At 52.1% G+C, this 13,876-nt stretch overlaps 1 protein-coding gene across 1 annotated transcript in view; it reads right to left on the reverse strand.

Moving 5' to 3' along the window:
* TAF2 (TATA-box binding protein associated factor 2) overlaps positions 1 to 13,876 on the reverse strand; it is a 119,421-nt gene that overhangs the window by 84,825 nt on the left and 20,720 nt on the right. Inside the window, exons 7-10 of the mRNA XM_029062274.2 lie at positions 11,394 to 11,578; positions 10,134 to 10,247; positions 4,828 to 4,927; positions 1,962 to 2,047 (exon numbers count right to left, since the gene is read on the reverse strand). Coding sequence (XP_028918107.1) covers positions 1,962 to 2,047; positions 4,828 to 4,927; positions 10,134 to 10,247; positions 11,394 to 11,578 — 485 coding nt within the window. The remainder of the gene's footprint in view (positions 1 to 1,961; positions 2,048 to 4,827; positions 4,928 to 10,133; positions 10,248 to 11,393; positions 11,579 to 13,876) is intronic.

Consider the following 13,876-nt stretch of genomic DNA (forward strand, 5'->3'; position numbering starts at 1 on the left):
AGAGGTTCTCTGATAGGGTTCATTCATTCATTCATTCAATACTATTTATTGAGCGCTTACTATGTGCAGAGCACTGTACTAAGCGCTTGGAGTGAACAAGTCGGCAACAGATAGAGACAGTAGGGTTGCCAGCTCCAGCTTCGTCAGAAGTAGAACGGACCCGTCATCCCCCTCCAGGGCCTCTCCCTGGCCTCTCCTACTCCGTCCCCTTTAGCCTCTCTCACCTTTCTCCTCGCTCTTCTCCTCCAACTACGGCTTTTAAAATTGGCTCCTCATTTCCCCGAGGCTTCCCGTGTCCCCTTCCCACACCACAGCCGGAGCCCCGTCGGAGCGGAGGCCGGAGGAGGGAAATCAAAACTGACAGCTCGCAAAGCGCAATCGATGGCTTTCACTGAGAGCGCTTACTGGGTGCGGAGCACTGCACAAGGCGCTCGGGAGAGGATCTAATAGGTTCGCTAGACCCGCTCCCCGCCCACGGTGAGCTTATAAATGAATGACGGACGCGTACTGACGCGCTGAGGGGCGACCCGAGCGGGCGGATGGGGGTGACGCAGAAGGGAGTGGGAAAAGAGGAGATGAGGGCTCAGTCGGGGAAAGCCTCTTGGAGGAGATGAGGCTGCAATAAGGCTTTGAAGGTGGGGAGAGTGATGGTCTGTCGATATAAGAGCGAGGTCGCCCAGGCCCAGACGCAGGACGTGGGCAAGAGGCCGATAGCGAGATAGATGAGACGGAGGGACGGGGAGCAGGTTGGCGCCGGAGGAGCCGAGTGCGCGGCCTGAGTCTGTAGTGGGAAAGCAGCCGTGCGTGGCTCCTACCTTAGGAGGTGACTGAGTGTTTTAAAGAGGCTGGTGAGGAGTTTCTGTTTGACGTGGAGGTGGGTGGGCAACCGCTGGAGGTCATTAAGGAGTGGGGAAGCGGTTCTAAAGAAAACCGAAAAGGGCAGCAGAGTGAAGTATGGAGCGGGGAGCAGCGGGGAGGCCGACGCAGTGATCACCGCGGGATCGGATACGCGCCTGGATTAACGGTGACAGCCGTCCGGATGGAACTGGATTCTAGCAGTGTTATGGAGGCCGAGCCGACGGGATCCGGCGACAGGCTGAACACGTGGGTTGAATGAGAGAGGACAGCCAAGGATCACCCCGGGGGTACGGGCTCGCGAGACGGGAAGGATGGTGGTGCCGTCTACGGCGACGGAAAAGTCAAGGGGAGGACGGGGGAGAAGGTTGCGGAATTTTATTTCGCACCTATTAGATTTGAGACAGGCCATTAGATTTGAGGTAGGACATCCAGGTAAAGATGTCCTGAAGGCAAGAGGAAATGAGAGACTGCAGAGGAGGAGAGAGGTCAGGGCTGGACACGGAGGTTTGGAAATCGCCTACACGGAGACGGCGGCTGAAGCCGATGCCGGGAGAGTCCCCGTACTCCCCCGCACCCATCCGGCCACGAGATCACCCGCCTCGCCGAAGCCTCACGGCCCGTATATTCAACCCCAAGACGGGATAAAATGATTAAATCAAAGATTCCCAGGTGAAAGTCAAACGAATAAAAACGAAACATCGTCGGGCTATTTACTGGGAGGTCACTGTTGCGTGCTTTGGTCGTCGCACTATTCTGCCTTCTGCCTTGCAGTTCGCTCTACCCCAAATGATAATGTTGGTGTTTGTTAAGCGCTTACTGTGTGCAGAGCGCTGTTCTAAGCGCTGGGGCAGACAGAGGGTCATCGGGTTGTCCCACGTGAGGCTCACCGATAATCCCCATTTTACAGATGAGGGACCTGAGGCCCAGAGAAGTGAAGTGACTCGCCCACAGTCACACAGCTGACGAGGGGCAGAGCCGGGAGTCGAACCCACGACCTCCGATTCCGAAGCCCACGCTCTTTTCACTGAGCCACACTGCTTCTCCAAACACACGTGGTCCCGTCAAACTGGCCCGGCCGAGCCTCACCGCTCTAACAAGCGTACTTATCCTTTTCTTTTCCTCCTCCAAATATCGGATGCAGTAGAACTCCTCCGGTCTTCAGTTCGTAGGCCACGATTTGATCTAGCTCCTGAAAAATGCACGAGAAAAGATGCGTGACGATCTGCTTCTGCGTCTAAAATGCAGGGTCATCGGACCGAACGGCGACCGGTCGCTTCTCGGCCGAGGGAGCCACGTTTTTGATGTGTGGGAAATAACAGCCGCTACCGACTACGGCGAGTGCTTATTAGGTAGCGGAAACAGTAGTCACGGCAACACTACTGATGCCTGGGAGCTACAGAAGGACGAAGTGACACACTCCCCGCCCACCGGGAGCTGACGCTGTAACAGCGGAGACGAACGTAAACCCACAGCCAACCTCAGTGAGCAGAATAACGGGCAAATACTAATAGAGGCAACGAGAAGAGGAGGATCTGAGATCCTAAGCGCTTAAAGGAAGATATACGGCTCGCGGAGCTGGGAAATCCATCGGGGAAGGTGGATTATACAGACAGGTGCTGACTGTATAATATTATTAATAACGGTAACGATAATAACCGTAGTCGTTAAGCGCTTACTGTGTGCCAGGCACCGTACTAAGCTCTGGGGTGAATACCAGCAAACTGGGTCCAACACAGCCCCCGTCCCAGGTGGGGCTCAGTCTCCATCCCCATTTTACAGATGAGGTAACTGAGGCACAGAGAAGTGAAGTGACTTGCTCGACGGCCCGTCACAGAGCCGGGATTAGAACCCATGACCTCCCGACTCCGAGGCCCACGCTCTGTACACTGCGCCTTTGATGCATATATAGATGCCAATAATTACGGTATTTATTAAGCGCTTACTGTGCGCTAAGCCCTACTACGCTCTGGAGGTGTACACATGCATGCACACGTATATGGGTGTGTGCAATGTAAATATGCATGTGTGCGTGTGTTCATACATATGTATACAAGTACACTGTCCCTAGAGACCACCAGAAGGTCACTCGAGGGTCCCAGGTGAACCCTGTCCCCTCCCCCCCCCCCCCCAAATTCCCAGAGCCAGCAAAGAGATTGGGGGTCGGAGGGTCTTTCTGGCTCCTACATCCAATCGTGGCTCAGTGGAAAGAGCCTGGGCTTCGGAGTCGTTGGTCATGGGTTCGAATCCCGGCTCTGCCCCTTGCCAGCTGTGTGACTTTGGGCAAGTCACTGCACTTCTCTGTGCCTCAGTTCCCTCCTCTGTCAAATGGGGATGAAGACCGTGAGCCCCACGTGGGACAACCCGATTCCCCTGCGTCCACCCCAGCGCTAAGAACAGTGCTCTGCACACAGTAAGCGCTTAACAAATATCAACATTATTATTATTATTAATTGAACGGCTCAGGGGAACCACGAGATGAAGGGCCCCTGGGTGCGCTGTAACGGCGCTTCCCTGACGGCGGACGGGCTAAAATCAACCGGCCCCCTGCTCGGAGGGCGCTCCCCCGAGGCCCGGACCTGGCATTCGGACGGGACCGTCCGGGTTGGATGGGGTCCCGGTTAGGCCCGCCCTCGTTTTTACCGGCCTCCCCCGGCTGGGCGGGGCCGCGAGGGGACCGGGAGTCCACGTGGTAATTCGCGGTGACCTTCCGATCGCCGACTTTACGGCTCGTGGCGCTCTGTGGGGGCGAAATCCCCACGAATCGGCGGAACTCGGCCCGCGAGCCGTAAAGCCGGTAACCGAAGGGAACGCCGCGTGGAAGCCGAACCACGAGCCGGAGGATCGCGAGGCGGCAAGGTTAACTCGAAATGAGACCGCGATTTTCCACGGCATCGACTCTGCTCCGAAGCGTTACTTAAATACGGAGTGAAGGACCTCAACTATTTCGGGAAGCCGCGGTCGATTTCAACCGGTGACCGGGTTTGCTTAACTGTCTTCACCGAAGTGGAAAAATTTCAGAGAGACGACAAAGTTTGGGGGTTCTCGCCCGGCCAGACCTGCCCACAGCAAATTTACCAGCATATTCGACAAAAAAATAATTTAACGGAGTCCGCCTCTGGCTTAACGGCCATAACGGTGACTCGTTGGCTGCTAAGAAGTAGAGGCTTGCTTCGGTTGCTTTTTATGCAAATAAATCCTCGCCTTGTCAGTGTTGTACAGGGCTTACAAAAGTATTTTTTCCTAATAATCATCATCATAGCACTTGTTAAGCGCTTACTACGTGCCAGGCACTGTACTAAGCGCTGGGGTGGATAGAAGCGAGTCGGGTTGGACAGTCTCTGATCCATTTGGGCTTCACAGTCCCAATCCCCATTTTACAGATGAGGTAACTGAGGCACAGAGAAGTGAACTGACTCGCTCAAGGCCACACATCAGACTGATAATAATAATGTTGGTATTTGTTAAGCGCTTACTATGTGCACAGCCCTGTTCTAAGCGCTGGGGTGGATACAGGGTCATCGGGTCGTCCCACGTGAGGCTCACAGTTAATCCCCGTTTTACAGATGAGGTCACCGGGGCACAGAGAAGTGAAGTGACTTGCCCACGGTCACCCAGCTGACGAGTGGCCGAGCCGGGATTTGAACCCATGACCTCTGACTCCCGAGCCCGTGCTCTTTCCACTGAGCCACGCACAGTGGAATGGGGATTAGAACCCATGACCTTCTTACTCCCAGGCCCGAGCTCTATCCACGACACCAAGCCGCTTATATATAAATCGGATTTCTTTTTTAAGCTGCTCCTAAAAATTAACATAAAAGCCATTACTACCTTCTTAAATTTTAAGCCCCCCCCCCCGAAATCTAAAGTAATGAAGTGATCCGCGTCCCTCGGAAATAAAAACGGAAAGGCGCTTCATAAAAAAAAAAACAAACCACGTGGCCTATCGAAGAGCAACCTGGGTTTTATTACCTCTTTGATCCAGTGACGATATTCGTTGACCCCGAAAGTTTTTTTCATCCAAAGTCCGTAGATATAGCCGGAGATTCCCTTCAGGACCCACTCGTCTGACCTGTGTAGACAGCCAAACTATTGATACTCAAACATTTTTCCAGGTAATAAGAATAATAATAATATTGGCATTCGTTAAGCGCTTACTATGTGCTGAGCACTGCTCTAAGCGCTGGGGGAGATACAGGGTCATCGGGTCGTCCCACGTGGGGTTCACAGTTAATTCCCATTTTACAGACGCGGTCACTGAGGCACCGAGAAGTGAAGTGACTCGCCCACAGTCCCACAGCTGCCAAGTGGCAGAGCCGGGATTCGAACCCATGACCTCTGACTCCGAAGCCCGGGCTCTTTCCACTGAGCCACGTCGCTTCCCTGACGCTTCGAGTCAAAATCAAAGTACTAAGACTTATCAAGCGCGTATCTGCAGTCGTCATTACGCGGACCGCTGTTCCAAGTGGCAAAACTGCGGCGGCAGGAGCACGAGGTGGAAGATGAGTCTCTCCTCTTCGTGGTCCGTCGCACGCTTCCCACGCCTCCCGTTCATTCATTCGTTCAGTAGTATTTATCGAGCGCTTACTACGTGCAGAGCACTGCACTAAGCGCTTGGAATGGACAAGTCGGCAACAGACGAGAGACGGTCCCTGGCCCAATGACGGGCTTACGGTCTAATCGGGGGAGACAGAGGTCCCTGCGCCCTACCGAAAGCTCACCTCCTCCAGGAGGCCTTCCCGGCCCGAGCCCCCCTTTTCCTCTTCTCCTCCTCCCCATCGCCCCAACTCCCTCCCTCGGCTCTAACCCTTCCCCCCATAGCACTTCTGTAGATATGTACATATCTAGTATTCTATTTATTTTATTAATGATGTGTATATATCTATAATTCTATTTGTATTGATAATAACGTCGGCGTTCGTTAAGCGCTTACTATGTGCAGAGCACCGTTCTAAGCGCTGGGGGAGACGCAGGGGAATCGGGTCGTCCCACGTGGAGCTCACAGTCTTCATCCCCATTTTACAGATGAGGGAAGTGAGGCCCAGAGAAGCGAAGTGACTCGCCCACGGTCACACAGCCGACGAGTGGCAGAGCCGGGATGTGAACCCATGACCTCCGACTCCAAAGCCCGGGCTCTTTCCACCGAGCCACGCTGCTTCTCTGATGCTACTGATGCCCGTCTACTAGTTTCGTTGGCCGTCTCCCCCCCTTCTAGACCGCGAGCCCGTTGTCGGGTAGGGATTGTCTCCATTTCTCGCCGAACTGCACTTTCCAAGCGCTGGGTTCAGTGCTCCGCACACCGTAAAGCGCTCAATAAATACGGCTGAATGGATGAATGAAGCGGAAATTCCCGACTTCTGACTCGAAGGCATCTCACGACTTGTCCTCGCCTTTCCCGAGAGGCCTCGTTTCTCACACTTGCCTCCTCTCAACCCGCCCTCCTCACCGGCCTACGTTCTCTGGCTCTCCTAAAGATGTTATTTCTATTAATGTCTGTTTCCCTCTCTAACAATAACAACGTTGGTCTTTGTTAAGCGCTCACTGTGTGCCGAGCACCGTTCTAAGCGCTGGGGGTGATACAGGGTCATCGGGTCGGCCCACGGGAGGCTCACAGTCTTCATCCCCACCCGACAGATGAGGTCACTGAGGCACAGTGGAGTGACTTGCCCAGAGTCGCACGGCTGACACGTGGCAGAGCCGGGATTCGAACCCATGACCTCTGCCTCTCCGGCCCGGGCTCTTTCCACTGAGCCACGCTGCTTCTCTGGACTGTACGCTCGCTGTGGGCAGGGACTGTGTCTGTTTATTGTTGCACTGTACCCTCCCAAGCGCGCACTACAGTACTCCGCACGCAGTAAGTGCCCGATACATACGATTAACTGGCTATGTGAAACTCTCTCCCTTTTCCTATTGGGCAGACCGACGCCCTCCCCGTCTTTAAAGCCCTTCTGGAATCCCAACTCCTCAGGAGACTTCCCGGATCAACCCTCACCCCCCCAAGCACAAAATTCAGCATTCCCGTGGTCACCTGAACGCTTGCGTACGCCCCGGCCCTCCCCCACAACACTTGGGTGCTATTTTTTTTTAACTCTGCTGCCTCCTCCTAGAATTAATTTATCTTAGTGACGGCCTGGCCCCCCTAGATCATACGCTCCTTGAGGAGCTATTGTACTCTCCCAAATCCTTAGTAATAATAATAATAGTTGGTATTTGTTAAGCGCTCACTATGTGCCGAGCACCGTTCTAAGCGCTGGGGGAGATACAGGGTCACCGGGTCGTCCCACCTGAGGCTTGCAGTTAATCCCCATTTTACAGATGAGGGAACTGAGGCCCAGAGAAGTGAAGTGACTTGCCCACAGTCACCCAGCTGACAAGGGGCGGAGCCGGGATTCAAACCCCCGACCTCTGACTCCCAAACCCGGGCTCTTTCCGCTGAGCCACGCTGCTTCTCTAACATAAGCCTATGCCAAGTGCTCAATAAACATTACTGACTTTCTCCGCGATCTTGCATTTCCTCCTGAGATCTCTACAGTCAATCAATCGGTGGCATTTCCGGAGCCCTGACTGCGTGCAGGGCACCGTTCTAAGCATTTGGGAGAGTACGACAGAACAGAATCGGCAGACGTTTCCCGCACGCGACGTGCGACGCTTCCAGCTTCACGCACTTACAAACTGAACTCATCTCTCCCAGACTCGCTCGTCACGGTCACCACCACCGGTGGGTTTCCCGCCTCTCAAGCCCAAAAAATCGACGTCACCCTTGACTTTCCCCCTTTTCTCCCCAACCCTCATCTAGTCGGATCCTGCCGGTTCTTCCTCTGCAACATTTCCAGAGTCTATCACTTCCTCCGCACCCAAACGGGCTCCGCACTGCTCTAGGCAGATGATAAATCCCACTTTGACCACCACGTCGGCTTCCTCGCTGCCTTCCCGATGATGATAATCACGATTCAGTACGACTGAATGAACGATTTAAACGGATACACGATGACGACGATGCCATCTGTTAATAATAATAATAATAACGTCGGTACTTGTTAAGCGCTTACTATGTGCAGAATCAGGTTGTCCCCCGCGAGGCTCACAGTCTCAATCCCCATTTTACAGATGAGGGAACGGAGGTACGGAGAAGTGACTCGCCCACAGTCACACAGCTGACAAGGGGCGGAGCCGGGATTCGAACCCATGACCTCTGACTCCCAAGCCCGGGCTCTTGCCACCGAGCCACACTGTGTTAAGCGCTTACTGTGTGCCAGGCAGCACTGTTCTAAGCGCCGGGGGGGGGGGGGCGACACGAGGTAATCAGGTTGGACGCAGTCCTCGTCCCTTGTCCCCATCTTAGTCCCCATTTTACAGGTGAGGTAGCCGAGGCCCAGAGAAGTGAAGCGACGCGCCTAAGGTCACACAGCAGACGGGTGGCGGAGCCAGGATTAGAACTCGTGACCGTCTGACTCGCAGGCCCGCGCTCTATCCACTGCGCCATGCCGCTCCTCATCTCTCTGCAGAAACTCCTGACGTTCGGTTTTAAACGTCTCACTTTCCAGTATATCTGCTCTCTTCTCCTCCTACTCCCCAGTTGCTCTCGCTCGTGCCCCTCCACCCTGCCCGGAACTCACTCTCTCGGCTAATCACAGCTGATGGGTCACAACTCTCTCCATCCTCAAAGCTCTCGTGGCACCCCTTGTCCTCCAGAGAGCCTTCCTCCGCTAATCTCTGATCTCAGTGGCAAGCGCCCGGTCTCAGGAGTCAGAGGTCATGGGTTCCAATGCCGGCTCTGCCCCTTGGCAGCTGTGTGACTGGGAGCAAGTCACTTCGCTTCTCTGGGCCTCGGTGACCTCATCTGGAAAATGGGGATTAACTGTGAGCCTCACGTGGGACGACCCGATGACCCTGGATCTCCCCCAGCGCTTAGAACGGTGCTCTGCACATGGTGAGCGCTTAACGAATACCAACATTATTATTAACTCCGCCCTTCCTCCTCGCCACCGACGTAACTACCTGGAGCACCCGTGTACACATCTTACGTACTCTCTGTGATTTCTCTGAACGGTAGTGCTAACGGTATTTATTAAGCGCCCGACTGTCCAGCGCCCCACTAGTCTTTGAGGTCCTGGAGAACGGGAATTATTTCTTTTAACAATTTTGTACCCGCCCAAGCTTCGCACACAGCAGGGACTCAATAAAGGCTATTAATGACGGCGGCTTTCAATCCACCTGAGCGATAATAAGCGCTTAATGAATGGTGCGACCCGGCGTCGATTAAAGCGAATGCTACGGAAGCCGGTGGGAACTAGAAGAGTGGAAACCTCTCTCCTCTTCTCTCCCGCGAAGTAAAATAAACGAATGCCGCTCCTCTTACAAGAAAACAAGTGGTCTGAACGGCAATCTCCACAGATTCTTGACAGACTCATCTTCCGGAACCTTAAGTGTTCTTTACCACACAGTGAACACGGCCCCCGGTGCGCGTTTAAAGCAAGCACGGGTTCCGCGTGACCTTATCTCTCGGGCTACGCTACCCAATTCCGTCCTTTAAGCATTTCAGTTCTATCAAATACTTCGGCTTACTATATTCGAAACCACTACAGGTTGGATAAAGACATTTGATTTTCATTAGTTTACACGGGTTTTTGTAAAAGGACAGCTGAAAATTCGGTCGTCTTTCATTTGCTGGAATCATCAGTGGAGCTTATTGAGCGCTTACTATGTGCGGAGCACTGTACTAAATGCTTGGGAGAGTACAATATAAGACAGTTGGCAGACAGGTTCCCTGTCAACAGTGAGCTTAGAGTCGAGAGGGGGAAGACACACACTAATATAAATGATTTATAACATATAATTCATAGATATGCACGGAAGCTTCTTGTGGGCAGGGAACGTGTCTGTTTATAGTTATGCTGTACTCTCCCAAGCGCTTAGTACGGTGCCGTGCACAAGGTAAGCACTCAATAAATGACTGAATAAGTGCTCTGGGGCCGAGAGTGAGATGATTATTAATGTCCAAAGTCCCAGATTCAAGTGCTTACCAACTCTGTACTCGCTTAGTACAAGTGCTCCCTGCACGCAGTTAGGGCTGAATAAATACCATCGACCGATCGATCGATCACACCTTTCGGTTCCCTCTAAGAACACTGCTCTGGCCCCTTCTCTACGTCCCATGCTTTGTGTGAATGTAAGGTGGCTAATCGATGTCGGGGGGAGGGAAAGGAGAGGAAAAAAAAATGAGCTTCAGAATCTTTCACCAAATAGGACCACCGAATAGACCCCATCGTACTACTCACCAAGACATTCTGGATATGAAACAACCAAAAAACTGCTGGGCCAGGGACTGCGCTAGACACCTCCGGGTCAGAGGGGTCTCATCTATAATCATCGCGCTATGCAAGAGATTTGTGCTGGAAGAGAAAGAAGACAGAACAGTCGATGACCACAGTTTCCAAGAACAAAGATTTAAGAATGGCATTTAACAAAAAAAAGACAATCGTGTCCTGAAACACAATGGGGGTGGTAAAAAAAAAAAAGTGTGTTTGCAATACAGGTTTCCTACCAAGATATCTACCTACCCAAAAGATCATGAAGATTTGTCAAAAAACATTATATTCGAGCATCAGAGATTTTCAGTTTCAGGAACGCGAACACTAAACACACTTCCTAATGAACGGAGCCGTCCTGCCTTACGAAGGGAATTTTCTTGCTTTTGCCTATTATTGCCATCATCATTGAGAAACTGAGAAGCAGCGTGGCTCAGTGGCAAGAGCCCGGGCTTGGGAGTCAGCGGTCATGGGTTCGAATCCCGGCTCGGCCCCTTGTCGGCTGTGTGACTGTGGGCAAGTCACTTAACTTCTCTGTGCCTCAGTTCCCTCATCTGTAAAATGGGGATTAAGACTGTGAGCCTCACGTGGGACAACGTGATTAACGTGCATCTACCCCGGCGCTTAGAACAGTGCTCTGCACACAGTGAGCGCTTCGCAAATACCAACATTATTATTATTGCTTTTGCCTGTTATTGTTATCATCTTTATGGAATCTGTTAAGCCCTTACTAGGTAACAAGCGCTGTTCTATGCAAAGATACAAGTCAAATTAGGTTGGTCACAATCTCTATACCACTTGGGTCTCACAGACTAAGTCTGGAGGGAGAACAGGCATTTAATCCCCAATTTACAGTTGAGGAAACTGAGGCACAAAAAAGTTAAGCGTCTTGCCTGAGGTCACCTGACTCCCAGGGCCATGCTCCTTCCAGTAGGCCACACTGCTTCTATGAAAACACTCCTTGAAAAGTATAGGTGCCCATTTCATATTCACTTGATAACGATACCAAAGCCTACAGTTTGCTTTAAAGTTTTTTAGCTCGCTTGAAATGCAAAAAAAAAAAAAACCACCCCCGAACAACTTCAAAGGAACCTGTGCCTGAATGAAAAGATGTGACGAACGGGAAAGCCAAATGAACTCATTTTTAAAAGTATGGCCACCTGAAATAAATTTATCGCAAAAGGCATAAACACGATACATGGATCAAATTAAACTGTGACAACCACTAACCTAAAAATGCTCATAGAAGCATAAGCGGCTACTTCGACGTAAGCTTCATCGACGAAAACGGTCTTAAAACAGGTGTACGGGTAGCGACAGGTGAGAATCTCTTCATAAAACTCGAATACTTCATGAAGGTAGGAGGTTGTGTGCTTGAGCAGTGGGAGAAGCTGAGGTAAACAGAAGTGAGTCACCTACCGAGGAGAGCAAAACAAAACCCATCATTCAGCTTAAAGACCACACTCTGCTAGACAACAGCTATATTTTTAAATGAGCAGCCTCGCCGCGCACACACATTTTTCTATTCTAAATAATACATTTCCATATTCTTAAGACGGCGTGTTTTAAGGCAATACAAGCCTGAGTGATCTGCGATCACACCACGCGTTTATTAGAAATTATTCTGTCACTGATACCCAAAACAATAAACCGATGCCCCGGTCTATTCAGTCATACACATTCACTCCGATAACTCCATTTCCCAGCCAGTAGCTTCGTCTGCAAAGAGAACTCAGCGAACCTATTAATGCCGTTCAGGTATGGACAGTTTTAGGCAACCAGGTCAGGACAAGATTTCAGTTTACCTAACTATATTTCCAAGGCCCGTCACCTCAGTAATTGTGGAATTTGTTATTTCTACGGTATTGGGAAACACTGCTCAGGTACTCAGCGGTGGGCTAGTTACAAGATAATCGAGTAGGACACAGTCCCTGTCCCACACGGGGCTCCTAGCTGAAGCTGACACCGCTGACCGCGTGATTCTATTCACGCGCACGAATGTGGCTGAAAAACCCCCACGTCAGAGCCCTCCTTCGTTATGTACAAGGAAGCTGTCGCAGAACCACAAGACTCAAGTGTACCGGACGACCATCCCCTGGTGAGCCCCGGTTTGGAGTCGGTGAGGAAGGTGGGCAAAGCTTAGGGCACCTTTTTAAACGGCATTTGTTCAGTGCTCACCATGTGGCAGGCTCTGTTCTAAGCGCCGGGCTACATACAAGGTAATCAGGTTGGTCACGGTCCGGGTCCCCTGCGGGGCTCGGTCTTAATCCCCATTTTTTACAGGCGAAGGAACTGAGGCGCAGAGAAGTGAAGTGACCTGACCAAGGTTACACAGCAGATAAGCGGCGGCGGCGGGACTAGGACCCACGGCCTTCTGACTCCCAGGCCTGTGCTCTGTCCACGAGGGTCAAGCTCCCGTTTGAGGTGAGTAGCGCGTCCCTAAATAGGGCAGTTCCAACCCTCAGCGTGTCAACGAGCTACGCTTCTGCCTCGACGTCTGTTGACTGATCATATCCATATCTCTATCTATTATTCATTACCCTAGTTATTTTGACGATGAGGTGCATATCTCCATGATTCTATTGATCTTGATGATGCTGTCTTGTTTTGTTCTGTTTTGCCGTCCGTCTCCCCCGATTTGACTGTGAGCCCGTCATTGGGCGGGGCTGGCCTCTATCTGTTGCCAAATTGTCCATTCCAAGCGTTTAATACAGTGCTCTGCTCATAGTAAACGCTCAATAAAGACTACTGAAGGAATGAAAGTTGCTATGTGTTAAGCGCTTACTACGGGCCGAGCCCTGTCCTAAGCACCGGGGTAGATACGGGGGAATCGGGTCGTCCCACGGGGGGCTCACGGTCTTAATCCCCATTTTGCAGATGAGGGAACCGAGGCACAGGGAAGTGAAGTGACTTGCCCACAGTCACACAGCTGACGAGGGGCAGAGCCGGGATTAGAACCCGTGACCTCGGACTCCCCAGCCCGCGCTCTTTCCACTGAGCCACGCTGCTTCCCGGCGCTTAGCACGGTGCTCTGTACTCAATAAATACTATCGACATTACCAGATCTTAGATGCCTGACTAGTAACGGACATCCGGAAACGCACAATCTGCACAGTGGAAATACTTTTAACTCTCAGATGGACGCAGTTCAACAAAACTGCCGTCCCGCTCTCTCGGTCCAGCTTCCGAAGAAGCGGTTAACTGCGGGGGACCTCCTGAGACAGCCTCCTTCCTCTGGGAGGACGAAAGAGCGGGGGACCGCTCCTAGTGGGTAGAGCCCGGGCCTGGGGGTCAGAAGGACCCGGGTTTTAATCCCGGCTCCGCCACTTGTCCGCTCAGACCAGTCGCATCACTTCTCCGGGTCTCAGTTACCTCATCTGTAAAATGGGGACTGAGACAGGGAGCCCCAGGTGCGACGGGGACCGTGTCCACCCTGATGAATCCGTATCTTCCCCAGCGCTTAGCGAACGGTAGATGCTCAGCAAGCACCAAAGTGATTATCAGCCCTGCTCGGCACAAGAGGCCACCACCATCGTGACGGAACTGCGGTCCTTCGATTTTACTCGTGTCGGCGGGAAAACTTACTTATCTCTCGGCAATTACCGAAGCCACTGATTCACTTCCCTCCAGCACCTTCAGCTGCTAACTTCCTTACGGGCTCGTAAACCAGTAAACCAGACATCTCTAAGGACTCGGTATCCCGTTAGGCGCTC

Source organism: Ornithorhynchus anatinus, chromosome 4 (assembly GCF_004115215.2).
Source record: "Ornithorhynchus anatinus isolate Pmale09 chromosome 4, mOrnAna1.pri.v4, whole genome shotgun sequence".
Classification (NCBI taxonomy): Eukaryota; Metazoa; Chordata; class Mammalia; order Monotremata; family Ornithorhynchidae; genus Ornithorhynchus; species Ornithorhynchus anatinus.